Source organism: Vulpes lagopus, chromosome 4, assembly GCF_018345385.1.
Source record: "Vulpes lagopus strain Blue_001 chromosome 4, ASM1834538v1, whole genome shotgun sequence".
Classification (NCBI taxonomy): Eukaryota; Metazoa; Chordata; class Mammalia; order Carnivora; family Canidae; genus Vulpes; species Vulpes lagopus.
Window position 1 is genome coordinate 119,333,325 of NC_054827.1, and position 14,542 is coordinate 119,347,866.

A 14,542-nucleotide genomic window follows, 5' to 3' on the forward strand; every position below is an offset into this window, starting at 1 on the left:
AGATGAGTTCCTGCTGGTCTCGGCTTTCCTCCATCAGTCAGATATTCATTCATTATATTGATCTGTATCAGTCCCAGCACCATCTTCTCTGGACACAGATGTGAGTCCAGATGTGAGTCTGGACTCACCCCTGAGGAGCTCACAGTCTAGTAGAGGCGATAAACTCCAAAACAAGTCAGAACAGAAGCGTTGTATGGGCAGGTTGTGAAATTTAAGTAAATACACAGCATTGGGATAATATCTTGTGAATTATTTCTTAGTCTGTGGTGATGTCTTTAGGCAGCAGTTATACCTTGAGGCCGCGTTGGGGGGAATTGTTTATGTGGCCTAATAAGTGTTCAGTCTAGGGTTGAACTGTGAGTATTTGAATGAGGTGGTAGTGTGCTCTCTGGTTCTTTTGAGGAAACATACTCCCATGTGCACATGATACTTACCCTGAGGCTTTTCTTCCAGAACTCTTTGACATCTGTCTTGCCCGAGCCAAGGAGAGGTGGCGGTCCTTTAGTGCTGGAGGCTCTGAAGCAGAGAATGAAGGTATACATGATACTAACACCATCTACTAAACCCCATCGGCTACTGTGGTCAGTCATGTGTGTTGTTATTTATTACGTAACAAAGTTTCCTTAGCTGAAATAGTGGTTGGTGGAATTTTATTAAAAAGTTTCATGGGAAAAGGGATTTTTTAGAGTGAACAAGTTGAAGAAAAAGCTTACGAGAAAGATCAGTTTGAGACGTGTTTGTGTGCAGCCATCTAGGAGAGCCAGTGGTAACCAGTGTGGTTTTACTATTCACATGATTTTAGCAGCCTGGCCCCTAGGACTGGTCAAGTGTTGGCTCACACAGGAGCATGGGAACGACTCCAGAGAGACAGGAACACTGCACAGTTGCTAGATGCTGCTTTTAGAATTCCCCGTGATGCTCAGGAGTGATCACTTCTGGTTAAGTAGCATCTTTTTTACTGATCTTTTTAAAAATACTGCCTATGTAATACTGGAATTCAAAAAATACAGCACCAGTTATTTGTAAATATTTATCAGAAATAGCATGCAGGAGTGTTCCCCTGCAGTACCTGCCATACCTCTCAGTCCACGCGGGTGATGCTTTAGAGCAGATGGAGACGTGTTTTGTGTATATTTCCCTATTTGTCCTTAACTTCCGCTGACTGTTGTTGGTACCAGGTTTGATTTCAGACTCTGGGAAATCCCTAATGATGATCTAGCATCCGCTGGTGCTCTGAGATTTTGCTCTTCAGTAAGGAACCCCACAAACTGCTGGAAGCCCATGGTGGACCATGTTGACTCCTGCTATGGGCAGGCCTCTGTCTTCGTGCAGAACCATTTCCTGTGTTCTTCCCTGTAACACTTCTGAGCCTTGTAATCATTGCACGTGCTTGCCCCTGAGAGGTGTCAATGTTCTTCATGTTTTGATAGATGCTGGGTTTTCAGCAGCAGACAGAGAAGCCAGCTTGGAGCTTATTAAACTGGACATTTCTAGAACGTTTCCTAATCTCTGCATTTTCCAGCAAGTAGGTGGTGCTAATTTGTTGCTTTAAGTATGTTTTGTCTAAACATCATAGATGCTGAACCGCACTTAACTTGTAATCAAGTTTGAAAAGTACCAGGGGTTTTGGGGAAGGGGGTGGAGTTGGGGGAGAGCAGTCTCATGTCATCATATTTAGACTTTTACAGAGGAGGGTAACTAGTCCTTCCCAACAAACATTTAGTATGACCATGATTCTGCTTTTTAAAGGCAGTCTGGGCTCCTTGTACAGTGTACATACCTGAGCTGGGGTAGGTCTGGTCCAAGAAGGGCCCTGTGTGCTACTCCATCTGACAGAGCTTCCCTGGACACTACTTCATTTTCAGGGCTGCCCACAGTAGCACTCCCTCAGAAGATGATCCCATGCCCTGGGGCCTGGGGTGCGGGCAGGAGTGCGAGGAAGTCCTTGGAAGTTATGGTTGTAGTAAGGGTGGGCTTCTGAGCAGATGACCCCAGGAAGTGGTGGCACCTCTGGGTGCAGAAACCAGCTGTGGGAGACAGAATGGAGAATTCTCTTTTGGAGGGCAGTAAAGAGAAACGTGAGCTCTCTCATGGACCTCTGAGTCAGCACAGGTAGGGCTCAGGGCTGCCGGCAGTGGATTCTGGAGTCATTGGAACAGAGGCATTGTGAAGACCTCTTCTGACAGCAGACATTTCCCTGGGGGTCTCATTTGACCCCTCCTGTGTTCATTCTGTAACGGTTTTTTTTTGCCAGTTCTGCTTCTGAAATATCCTTGACTCTGTCCTTGCTCCGTTCCTACTGCCCTTACTTGGCTCCCATTCCTGTCTTTCGCGGATAGCTATGCCAGCCTCCGCACCCAGCCCCAGCCACCTGCATGTGCTTGCCTCAGCACCTGCTGAGCAACCTTGGAATCCCCGAACTGACTGTCAGGCCCATGTTTCTGATATCACGCCACACACACCCTGCATACCCAGTGAAGGATAGTGAATGAACCAGAACACAATTCACTACCCACCTGGACTGAGCTAGGCATGCAGATATAGACGTTAGACACACGTGGGCTCTACAGAAACATGGGTGTGCCTCAGCACAGAAGACCTAAGGTCGCTCTGCTGGGAGTCTGGCATGAGGATGGGGGGTGTTGGGAATGGGGTTGCTGAGGAACGGGCCCTCAGGCTGTGCTTGGACTAGGTTTGAATGACAGTCTGGCCAGACGATGGGAAAGACATCCCAGGCAGAAGGTGGATTAGAACCAAAGCATCAGGGATCCCTGGGTGGCGCAGCGGTTTGGCGCCTGCCTTTGGCCCAGGGCGCGATCCTGGAGACCTGGGATCGAATCCCACGTCGGGCTCCCGGTGCATGGAGCCTGCTTCTCCCTCTGCCTGTGTCTATGCCTCTCTCTCTTTCTCTCTCTCCCCCCGTGTGTGACTGTCATAAAAAAATATAAATAAATAAATAAATAAATAAATAAATAAATAAATAAAGCTTATACCTTTAAGTAAAGTTCAGTGTAGTGCTCTTGTTTTTCTCAGTGATGGTCAGCAGTAGTGTTCAGGCGGGCATTTGGCGCTGCCAGAGAGCTCCCTACCCGCCCCCCCTTCTCCTACCCTCTTGGCACTGGATGCCATCTTTTTTACCTTACTGTTGGGGCTCTCCTCCTTCTGTCCCTCTGATTGAGAATTGTCATTTCTTCTACTTGACTTCTTGTATATACCAGAACGTGATGGCAGGGGCCATGGCGTTCTTGGTTAAGCCACATGCGGTCACCTGCAGAGTGACTCCTCATACGTTTTATTCCTAAAGTTGACTGTAGCCTCGGGGTAGGTAGGGCAGGGGGTGTGGGATTCAGACCCAGTGGTCCCTTCATAGTGTCTTCAGACACTGACTTGGGCAGGGAACACCGTGTGCTTTCTCCTGTGCGCACGTAGGAAACCCAAAATCCTAGCAAAGCCTCAGGGATGAGAGAACCGGGAGAGTGTTTAGACTAAAAGGGTCACCAGCAGGACTTAATACTTCGAGGGTATTTCTCAAACCTGCCAGGCAGGAAAATATAGAAGAAACAAAGATGATAATGGGGGTTGGAGGGAGACCAGCGGGTCCCCTGCTCCTAAGAACCCTGAGGGAGCTCGCTTGCCTGTTGAACTTCGAAGGGGAAGCACGGTTATGCAACAGGAGCCAGGCTAAGTCTGTTTTCCTAGCAAGGTGTTCAGGCCTGACCCAGCAGCTTTTCTCCAAGCAGCCTGTAGGTTGAGCTGTAGCCTCTCTCGCTCGTTAACTTGTTGAACTCTGCAGCACGCGCAGAGCTGTGAGCATAACGCTTGGCACCCAGCTCGTCCTCCATGAGCAGCTGGTGTGACCAGCAGCACAGTGTCAAATGTTCTGAGTACTAACCAGACTTACGCACGTGTTTTGGTGTGTTGATCCTTTTAGGGTGGTCCATATCATGACATGTTGCACAGTATTTTGGGCGCTTATACTTGTTACCGACCGGATGTGGGTTATGTAAGTGAACCTTTTCAATATTTTATAATGTTACCATTTAAAAAGAGTCAGAATATGGCCCAGCACAACTTAGCTGCCAATGTCAGGCTGAGTGCCTTCATTTTTTTGTTGTTGTTGAGAGGGATGGAGAGTTTAGTGGTAAAGGAGTTGCCTCCATTTTCTTGTAAAGGGATTGAGCCAATTGGGCCGCTCTGTGACATTAATCACATTGTAATTGGCTTTATCATTTCTTGCATGTGATTTTTTTTTTATCATTAAATCAGAAAAGCCTTTAAGCAGTAACCATTGACTGTGCTGCTGCTGTTTCTTTGGCTTAGCAGATGTATGTGTGCATGATTTTAGATTTAAAGCATCAGGTAAGAGTCGCATTTCCACAGCAGCGGGGCACTGTCTGTGCTGGAGGGCAGGCTCTCAAATGCCAAATGCGTTTATGGGTTTCCATGTGGATGGCGGCAGGGCAGAGGGAGTGCAGGCACAGTGGCCCATGTGGCAGAGCAGTCTGAGGGAGGGTAGGCCAGAGCTGCTGAGGTCTCAGGTCAGTGATGGGCAGGTGGCGGTGGGGGGTGGGGGTTGGCTACATGGGCCCTCCTAGCATGAGGGTGTTCTGGTTCCACTTTTATTAGTCACGTAAAAGAGCCCTTTTGGCAGCGGTGGCTACTGTGAGTTTAATACCCTCTTCTCTCCTTCTTTAGGTCCAGGGCATGTCCTTTATAGCGGCAGTGTTGATCTTGAACCTAGATACTGCAGATGCCTTCATTGCTTTTTCTAATCTTTTGAATAAACCCTGTCAAATGGCGTTTTTCCGAGTGGACCATGGCCTTGTGAGTATCCCTGGCATATTTGTCTCCACACAGCCTGAGTGGCTAATTATTCTGTCTTTTCAGAGGGAGAAGGAATATGTTTTCCAAACACACAGTTAATAGCCATTTCTTAATACCTTCTTCCTTCAGAAGTATTTCTGAAAACACGTCCTTTAAATGAGGGAGGAGGGGCGTCTCCTGCCCGAATATGCACACTTTGTGTCAAGGCAGAGGCTCAGGAGTGCTTTACACAGAACAGTGTGTAATCCACCTCTGTTGACACTCACTGTCACAAGGGGGCTCTGCTTCACGTAGTACGCTCCTACGGGGAAAGAGACGTGGTTAGGACCAGCTCCTTTTTCTGACAAAGATAGCAGTGTGTTCAGTTTAGTGCTGTAGACACAGAACAGGAAGGAGCTGACAGGAGTTGCCCTGGGAGGCCCCTGACTTGTTCCTGGAGGTGGGTCTTCTTTGTGGCACAGATGAAGAACCAAGGCTCAGAAATGACATGACCCATAAGGTACATCACTGTTGAGTAGAAGAGCTGGGTGCCCAACCCATTCTGCTTCCTAAGCCTGTCGGCTTTCTCCAGCCCAGGAGGGTCGCCCATTCTACAGGCTCATTGGCTGGATTTGCTGATGATTTGCTGATAATTGTCACCAGTATTTTTTTTTTTTAATTTTTATTTATTTATGATAGTCACAGAGAGAGAGAGAGAGGCAGAGACACAGGCAGAGGGAGAAGCAGGCTCCATGCACCGGGAGCCCGACGTGGGATTCGATCCTGGGTCTCCAGGATCGCGCCCTGGGCCAAAGGCAGGCACTAAACCGCTGCGCCACCCAGGGATCCCGTCACCAGTATTTTAAGACAATCTCAGGAGTATTTCTTCCTTAATATTCTAAGGACTCTTGAGTATTTCTTGCTCAGGCAGTACATACATTTTTTAAAAAGTAGTATTTCAGCAGTGCTGTGAAAATGGTGGCTGTTAGGGAAATATAAATTAGCAGAGGCCTTTTGGAAGACAATTTGGTTTTAAGTATCAGTGGTAAATGGCACGAGTATTCAATTCTGCTTGTGCGAATCAGTTCTAAGAAAGTCACAAGTATGGACAAAGCATAATGCACAAAGATGGTTGTTACATAATTATTTATAACTGTTATAATTTAAAATTATCTTTCATGGTGAAAATGAAAACATTTTAAAATGGGGGTTTAGGGGGAGGCAGATGGTTCTTTAAAATCTGGCAGCAGAAACAACAGGTGTTGGTGAGGATGTAGGAAGAAAGGGAACCCTTTTACACTACTGGTGGGAATGCAAGCTGGTGCAGCCACTCTGGAAAACAGTATGGAGTTTCCTCAAGGTACTAAAAGTAGAACTACCATATGATCCAGTAATCACACCACTGGATATTTACCCAAAGAATGGGAAAGTACTAATTCAAAAGGCATATGCACCTGATATTTATAGCATTATTATCAATAATTGCTAAATGATGGAAGCAGCCCAAGGGCCCATCAGCTGATGAATGGATGAAGAAAATGTGTGTATATCCAATGGAATATTACTCAGCCATAAAAAAGAATGAAATATTGCCATTTGCCACAACATGGATGGAGTTAGAGGGTATTATGCTAAGTGAAATAAGTCAGTCAGAGAGACCAATATCATATGATTTCTCTCATATGTGGAATTTAAGAAACAAATGAAGGGAAGATACAAAATACAGACTCTTTTTTTTTTTTTTTTTTTTTTTCAAAATACAGACTCTTAACTGGAGAATAAGCTGGTGGTTACCCTGGGGAGGTGGGTGGGGGAATAGGGAAATGGGTGATGGGGGTTAAGGAGAGCACTTAGTACCGAGCAATGTGTGGAGCTGTTGGATCATTCACTATATTGTACTTTTGAAAATAAGATATTGCTGTATGTTAAGGTACTAGAATTAAAAAATAATGAAATCTGGTGCCACATCCAGTGTGGTACTGATATTTGTAAAGCGTTGTATTGTGGGAAAATATGTACGATGAAAAAGCTAATTTTTTTCCAAAAGTATCTGAACTAGAACAGGTGCTACCATATTTAACAATAAAAGGAAACGAACAGTGTTAATAGTATTTGTGGATGGTTGTCTTTGCTTCTGTAATTCTGAAGTTTTTTTTTACAGGGAATATTTACAGATTTTCAGTCAGGAAAATGCTTGTTTTATATAATAAAATGATTTTTATGTTAGCATCTCCTAATTGTAAAGATACGACCCCACCTTTCTCTTTCAAAACATATGATAAAAACCATGCTTATGAATTTTCACATGTATTTTTAAGGATAGATCAGAGTCATAGTAGCATTGAGTGAGACCTTCTTTACAGCAAGGTCTCCTGACAGTGGCACTATGAAGGGCTGTCCTAGGCCCCGGAGGAGGCTCGCAGCATCCTTGGCCTCTACCCACTGGCTGCCGAGTGGAGCCTTGCATATCCATCAAAAATGTCCTCATTGTCAGATGTCCCCCTGGGAGGCAAAGTCCTCCCCGCATCCCTGCTGGGACCCACTGGTTTATAGTCCATCCCTTCACTGAGTCCAAGAGTCGCCATTTGCCCACATGCATCCAGGTGGTAAATGGGCAGGCGCTCCAGTGTGTGTCATTCCTAATCCCATTGTAGCTGTTCTTTCTCTTTCAGCCGCACTCCCCTGCTCAGTGTGTTTTATTTTCCTACAAACCCTCTAGGAGTCGAAAAGCTTGTGGCGGTAAAATACAGGCTCTGAATGCTTTTCCTTAATGCTTTCTCCCTTAACTGAATTAAAAGAGCTGCATTTTCAGGCCAGAGTAGCTTAGCCTATGCCACACGTCCAGTATGATACTCCCTCTGGATATGCCATGGTTGTGTGCCAGGGATGCCTGCTTTCTTGGGTTATGTTGGCAGTCGGTCATTCTTAGAGAAGAGCAGGCCCACCAAGACTCAGCCTTTGCTGTGGGACAGGCGTGGTTCAAATCCCAGCCTTGCTGCGCACCAGTGGCAAGTTACTAACTGCTCTGGACCTCTCTTGTCTTATGTGTAAGTTGAGGAAACACTGCGATGTAGCTAGTGACATTGTTGTGAAGAGTAGGGAAGGGGCTTAGGTAGAAACTGCCTGAGCCCAGTGAGGAGTTCTAATCAAGACATGTTAGCAGCTGCAGGAGACAATTTTTCTGTTCCAAAAGTGTCTATATGTGGCCTTTCTTCTGTAAAATGGAAACCTGTGATCATTGGTTTATTGGTATGTCTCACATTATCTCCCCAGATGTTGACATATTTTGCTGCATTTGAGGTATTCTTTGAAGAAAATTTGCCGAAATTATTTGCTCATTTCAAGAAAAACAACCTAACTCCAGACATCTACCTAATTGATTGGTAAGATCGAATTTTCTATGTGTTTTCTCAACTCCCTGTTTTTCATGTCCTCACTGCCAGCTTTCTGGGCTCAGCTTAACTCCCTCCCACATCCTGTTTTAGTCTTCCCCACTGCCCTGCGTTTGCAATGCCCTCAGCTCTTCAAGCTCCTGCACGGTTAGTCATCTGGGCCCTGTTAGGCCTGTTTTATTATCATCTGTGACTGTCACTAGCCTTCTTACTCCCTCAAGGAGAGAAACAGTGTCCTGGACCTATTTGTTTTCTGAGCGCCATTTATCCCTTAATTGAGATGCCACTACATACCGGGTCTGTGCTGGGCCCTCTGCTAGGATCTAGTGATGAGTGGGAAGCAGGACATGGTGCTTGCCTGTCAGGAGCTCTGTCTGCAGGGAAGACGGACAGAGCCCTGGACCCCAGCTAAGGGGTTAGAGTACACAGAGGTGACCCAGGAATTTGAGCCAAGGCATGATGTGAACATGTGGTGGTCCAGAGTTAGCAGGGCTGTAGCAGTCAGTTTGGTGATGCTGGAGCCTAACGTAAAGGGTGAGAAAGGCGAGTGGGAGGCCAGGGGGCCAAATCGTATGTGACTTAGGTCCCATGCCAGGGAGCTTGGGCAAGATTGCAGGGGCCGAAGGAATGGTTGCAGGCTTTTGCTCAGGGTGAGGATGGAGGCAGGTTGTATCTAGAAGTGAGCTTTAGGTTACTTGGGAGCCAGGGGAGCCTAGAGACCGGGACAAGTGAAGGCCAGAAGAGCAGGGCTTGAACTGAGGCTTGGGAGCAGGTGGATGGTGGGGAGCAGAGAGGCTAGAGAGAGTTTGCAGTCATGTGAGGGAAGGCCCAGAATCATCTGCTCTCTAGTGTCCAGCTGGTGAGGGGCTTCCAGGTTTGGCAGCATTGTTCATGGATTTGATTTGGGGCACAGTGATTTTGAGGTACCTGCTGGACATCTAAGTAGACATACAGATAGGAGGCTTTAGAGAGTTCTGGGCAGAACAGTAGGCCAGGCACATCTTCATGCTGAGGAAGGGGTGGGCTGTCACTGCAGAGAATACTGGTGTTTAGGGGCAGACTTGTGGAGGGATAGTGGGAGGAGATGGTTCTGGAACCCTTAGGCCTGGTCCAGCCTCTCCTCCTACTTGCCTCGTGGCCTTAGTGGTGGACTTTAACCCTCTCTGAGCACGTTTGCTCCCCTGTCCCCTGCAGTGATTATGATTAACTTTGTAGGGCTTTATAAGGTGACACCCCCAGTCCTTGTCACCTGGCTTATGGAGGGACTCTGCAGGAAAAAAGATGCCACTTGGCCAAAAGGCCTATTTGGGCTTCAACACTTCTGTGTACAGTGAATCTAAAACTGCTAGGAACACATTTGGAGGCTGTTTGATCTTTGATCATCTGAAACGAGGCCCAGTCCCTAAATAAAGCAGACTTGACTGCAACCTTAGAAATGAACCTTCAGGATTCTTGTCATTTGTTGCTTTTCTCCTAAACCTTGAGACTGTTATAGGTCTACTGAAGACCTCCCGGGAGTGAGGGTTTGGAGCTTGGAGCTGCAGCCACAGGAATTGATGCCACTCAGGAGTAGTGAACGGCAGGCCGTGAGGTAGCCACTGCCAAAGATGCTGGACTGAGCTGTCTTCAGTGCCCCGTGGAGGTGTTTGGGGCCTGTCCCAGAGGGCACTCTAGGCAGTGGCGAGGAAGGCAGGGACAGAACAGCGCGTGCTCAGGACCTGCCCTGGAAGCTGACATTGCAGAGACACTCGTTGCTGGTTTTGTCTTCACAGTGTCTGCAGCAGGTGTAAAAACCTCTTAGCACAGAGGAGGCTGCTGATTCAGTGGGACTCTGCCCAGTCACACCTGGAGTGAGCAGGCCAGGTTGGTCAGATGCCAGAGCCTTTGCTTTTTCATTCTGTTCCACCACCTTCCCCAGAGCCTCATCCTCACCTTTAGCAGGGTGCTGCCTTGGAATTGCTTGCGCCGGGTGGACCTGCACAGTGCATGGGTTCCTTAAGACAAGGTAGGGCTTAGGCTTCCGCTTACCAACTGCCTTAGGACGAAGCCTCTCGTTCCTACCCAGTGTCAGAGGGTTGAGCCTCTTGCACCCACCCTGTGTGCCTTGGCTGGCTGAGTGTCCTGAGTGAGCTGTGAGGGCACTAAGATGACAAAATCTCCTTTCCTGCCTCCTTTCCACCCACCAGAGGCCAGCTGGGAATCACTCCAGCTTCATTCGCAGGACAGTTTCTCTGCCCCATGGATTATTGCTTTATAGCTTTATTGGCCATTACCCAGCACAGCTAGAGAGTTACTCCTCCAGAATGCTCTGGTCTCTCCCCACCACCGCCATGCCTTCTGCTTACCTCTATCACAACACTGACCTCTGAGGGCAGCTTCTGTTTCTTGCCCTTCTGGTCATGGGCTGAACTTTGTCAGTGTCCTCTGGGTCACCTGTCTCTGGCCCCGTGTGCAGCTCCAAGTCCTAGATCAGGGAATGCATCTGTTCCCAAGGGGCCCCTTCCTGGGTTTAAATTACACAGAATCCAGCCAAAGGTGTGCTCAGGTGCTGGGGAACATTGACCAGAGATCTCCCGGGTGAGAATGAGTTTTCCTGCCAGTGCTGCCTTTCTGGAAAAAGGGGTCCTCCCCTTGCTGTAGAAGGGCAGAATTATCTGGAGGTACGAACGGGTTTTGGAGTAAATGATCTTGTATTAGTAAAAGAATCCAGCAGTACCTTCCATGTCATTATTAGTGTTGGGGGTGGGGTGTCATAGGAGATCCCAGCATTAACACTGAATCTCTGCCTTGAAGGAAGGGTTCAGGGTGAGGTATGGTTAGCAGATTGCAGTTGGCATCTTGCACTCATTTCATTTGTAGGTTTTGAGTTTGAGGTGACAGGTCCACCCATGAGCTCCTCAAGAGCAGGGGCCTGAGTCTGGTGCACACCAGGGCGTTGGTGTATGCGTGCGTGGAAGGATGAGGAGGACTTTGAGCCCGTGGTGGGAAGCCTCTTGCAGGAAGGGCCTGCGTTGTGGTGTGGGGGCTCCTGTGCTGGACCTACTGGGGGTGGGGTGGGGGTGCCCACCAGAGGGTGCTCTGGGGGCACAGAGGTGGATCTCACTGCTTCTAGGGTGGGGATGGGGGCTGGACTTAATAACTGAGTTGAGACTGAGTCTTTAATGAATGTAGTTCCTATTTGGAATTTAAAGGTCTTCATCCTCACAAACTCTAATCATCTTACTTGGCGGTGTCTAGTGTAACTGCTTGTCTCTTTTAGGAACACAGGAGCACACAGGCAGGGAAGGGGCTCAGGGGCACTTCCTAGACCAGCTCTGGGGGCAGAGGCTTATAACCTGGGAAACGGTGGGTACCCTGGGAATCTGTGTCAGGCCCTGAAGGTCCAAGTCTCCGGCTGTGGCTTCTCCACAGGGAAGGCTGCTGGATGGTGCCTCCATCTCAGACTCAAATCCACTTCTCACAGCCTCCCTTTATTTGCAGTTTCCTCGTCTGTAAAGTGGAGATGATTAGATGCCCTCGTGGAGATGCTGTGAGGAGAAATTGGATAAGCCTAGTAGATTGTATAAAAATAGCGCTTAGCATGGATACCGGTGCCCCCGTCAGCTGTTACCTGCTCAGGGAGTAGATCAGGGGAGGGCTGGTTTCTGAGAATGAGCCTTGGCCTCCGTGAAGGCTTTGGGAGTAGTGGAGCCCCCTGCCCCCCCTTCCTGAACCCCCTCAAACTTTCGTGCAGGCTCAAACAAGCAGTTAGAACAGACATCCAGATAAAGATGCTTTCTGGAAGTAGGGAGGGCTTGGCAGGAAGAATCCAACCTGTGCTCCCACACACGTCATGGGGGAAACAGATGCAAGCAAGCCATGTTTGGTATCTTTTGTAAGCCCGTAGCCACTTCTTTCATTCCTCAACATAGAAATACATTATTTTGCATTAGTTGAATTTGTACCTGAAGTTACCATTTTTGTTGTAAAGTGCAAAAATGCACAGTGGTCCAGGGAAGAAGCAGCCTTGAATTCTCTCTTGCTTCCAGGAGGAGAACCCCGCAGACTCCTGGGCAGGCCCCTGGGCCCTGCTCTCCCGCACTCATGAGTCTGACAGGAGGAAGCCAAGTGCACCGGCTGCGGTGAGGGCACTCAAAGGGCTGGAAATGGGAAGGGCTAGAGGCCCCTGTGCAGAGGGCAGCCCTCTTGTTCCTGCTGCCCTGGTGGGAGCCATCCCCATCCCGGTCCCAGGGCTGCTTCGGGACCAGGGCAGAGCCTGGTGGCAGGGTTGCTGAGGGCCCTCTTCAGCTGTGTGCGTGGTGCCTGCATAAACAACTGGAGGAGAGCAGAGGATGAGCGGTCCAGTGTCCTCTTCACAGTGGAGGTTAATCTAAGGGGGTTTAAAATGCAGGCAAGTATCTGAAAGTGTGGGCTCAGAAGTGGTCGCCAGTGAAGGGGGAGGTGAGGAGGGGCAGGAGGCCCTTCTTTTTGTGAGCAGTGCTGCTGGGAGGAGGGTTGGAAGAGGGGGAGGTGCCAGAGATGTCTGTCTCAGAGCAGGAGGGGACAGAGCAGTGTGACCCTTGGCTCCCAAGGGGGCAAGGGGTGAGCCCTGGTTGCTGAAAGCCTGCAAATCTACGGGCTTAGAGGGAGCAGTGAGGAGGCAGATGGCAGGGTCCGGGTGGCAATCGCAGGGCTAGGTGTGGAGGAGCTGCCTGGTGCCAGGACTGTGCTGTCTTAGGGACACTGTGGGCCCACCAGTGACTGCTGGGACAGATGAAGGCACAGTGCCAGCACCGAGTGGGAAGCCCACTGAGCCCAAGGTCCAGGAAATGGCCTTCCAGGAGTGGGAGGGCCTTTAAAAAAATGTTCTATTTTCTTTACTTACTTGTTTTTTAAGAATTTATTTATTTGGCAGCACATGCACATGTGAGCTGGGGGAGGGGCAGAGGGACAAGCAGGCTCCTCGCTGAGTGGGGAACCCTGTGTAGGGCTGGTTCCCAGGACCCTGAGATCATGCCCTGAGCTGAGGTCAAACGCTTAACCTACGGAGCCACCCAGGTGCCCCCCAAAATGTTTTCTTTAAAAGGCATATTTTAGGGGTGGCTGGGTGGCTCCATAGATTAAACATCTGCCTTCTGCTCAGGCCAGGATCCCGGGGTCCTGGGATCTAGCCTTACATCTGGCTCCCCGCTCAGAGGGGTGCCTGCTTCTCCCTCTCCCTTTGCCCCCCACCCCACTATGTGAATATACTCTCTCTCTCTCTCTCTCTCTCTCAGATAGGTAAATAAAATCTTAAAAAGTAAATAAATAAAAGGCACATTTTATTTAAGAGGTAACATTCGAGGCCTTACAATTCCACATTGGTCTATGAAACGGTAGATAATAGAAGTGTAGTCAAGCTCACTTTGTAATGAAGTACATATCGGTGATCCGTTCAGCGATTGCCATTCTTCCCTCTCTGATCTTGGGGTACTGCCTCTGGTACCATCGACACAGACTGTTGCCAGCCCAGAGCCCTCCCCGATCTCCAGGTCATAAACAGATGATGAGTTCATGTAGCCACTTGGCTAGTAGTATTGGTAGTATTTACAGAAATATTTACAATGGAAAAAAAGGTTACTTTAAAACTTTAATTTGCAAATCAGCCTCAAGTACCCTAAAATGCAGAGTTCTCTGAGGGTTAAAAACTGTCTGACTTTTAGACACCACGATGATTCTGTTACATTTCCCCTGAGATAAGTCCACCTCGGAGTCCAGCGTCCCTCTGCTCTGGCCACGTCTGGGGTGGCTGTCCTATGAAGTGGATGGGACCCTCCTCTGGCCAGCCCTCCACCAGTTTTCCACTGCATGTAGAATAAAACCTAAGGACCTTACAGCAGTCTATGAGGCCCATGCCTGCTGGGCCTGGTCTCCACAGGCATCCTCGTGTATTGTGTCCTCCGCCCTTTTTGCCTTTAGCCCAGTGGGTTCATGTTCTTTCTTGGCTGTGCCAGGTTCACTGCTGCCTCGGAGTTTGGGAGCTCCCTGCTTCCTGTGGCTGGATGCTGTCTTGACCTCTGCCCTTGGCTTGCAGCCTCTTTTTCAGGGCCTTATGGAAATGTCACTTCACAGTGACACAGTCTTCCTAGACCATCCTCTTTCGAAGAGTGTGTGTGTGTGCGTGTGTGCACGCATCATGTACATCCAGGCTGGCAGCCCTGCCTCCTCTCCGTGCTTTTGCCTGTCACCATCTGACTTATCGTGCACTTTATTTATCCCCTCTGCTCTGGAGGGCAGGAGCTTGGTCCATTTCGTTGGATGCCACGTACGCTCGTCCCCTCAGAACAGTGATGAGCATGTGGCAGTAGGCTTCAGAAGGTATTTTTGAT

General features: G+C 48.7%; 1 protein-coding gene across 7 annotated transcripts in view; it reads left to right on the forward strand.

Moving 5' to 3' along the window:
* TBC1D14 (TBC1 domain family member 14) overlaps positions 1 to 14,542 on the forward strand; it is a 106,632-nt gene that overhangs the window by 85,522 nt on the left and 6,568 nt on the right. For 4 of the 7 annotated variants that reach the window (XM_041751840.1, XM_041751841.1, XM_041751842.1 and 1 more), the window contains 5 exons: positions 454 to 534; positions 1,431 to 1,525; positions 3,932 to 4,003; positions 4,696 to 4,824; positions 8,077 to 8,186. In XM_041751840.1, coding sequence (XP_041607774.1) covers positions 454 to 534; positions 1,431 to 1,525; positions 3,932 to 4,003; positions 4,696 to 4,824; positions 8,077 to 8,186 — 487 coding nt within the window. Of the gene's footprint in view, positions 1 to 453; positions 535 to 1,430; positions 1,526 to 3,931; positions 4,004 to 4,695; positions 4,825 to 8,076; positions 8,187 to 9,967; positions 10,059 to 12,223; positions 12,608 to 14,542 lie in introns of those variants that run through there. The other 3 variants (XM_041751839.1, XM_041751838.1, XM_041751837.1) reach the window with 3 other exon arrangements.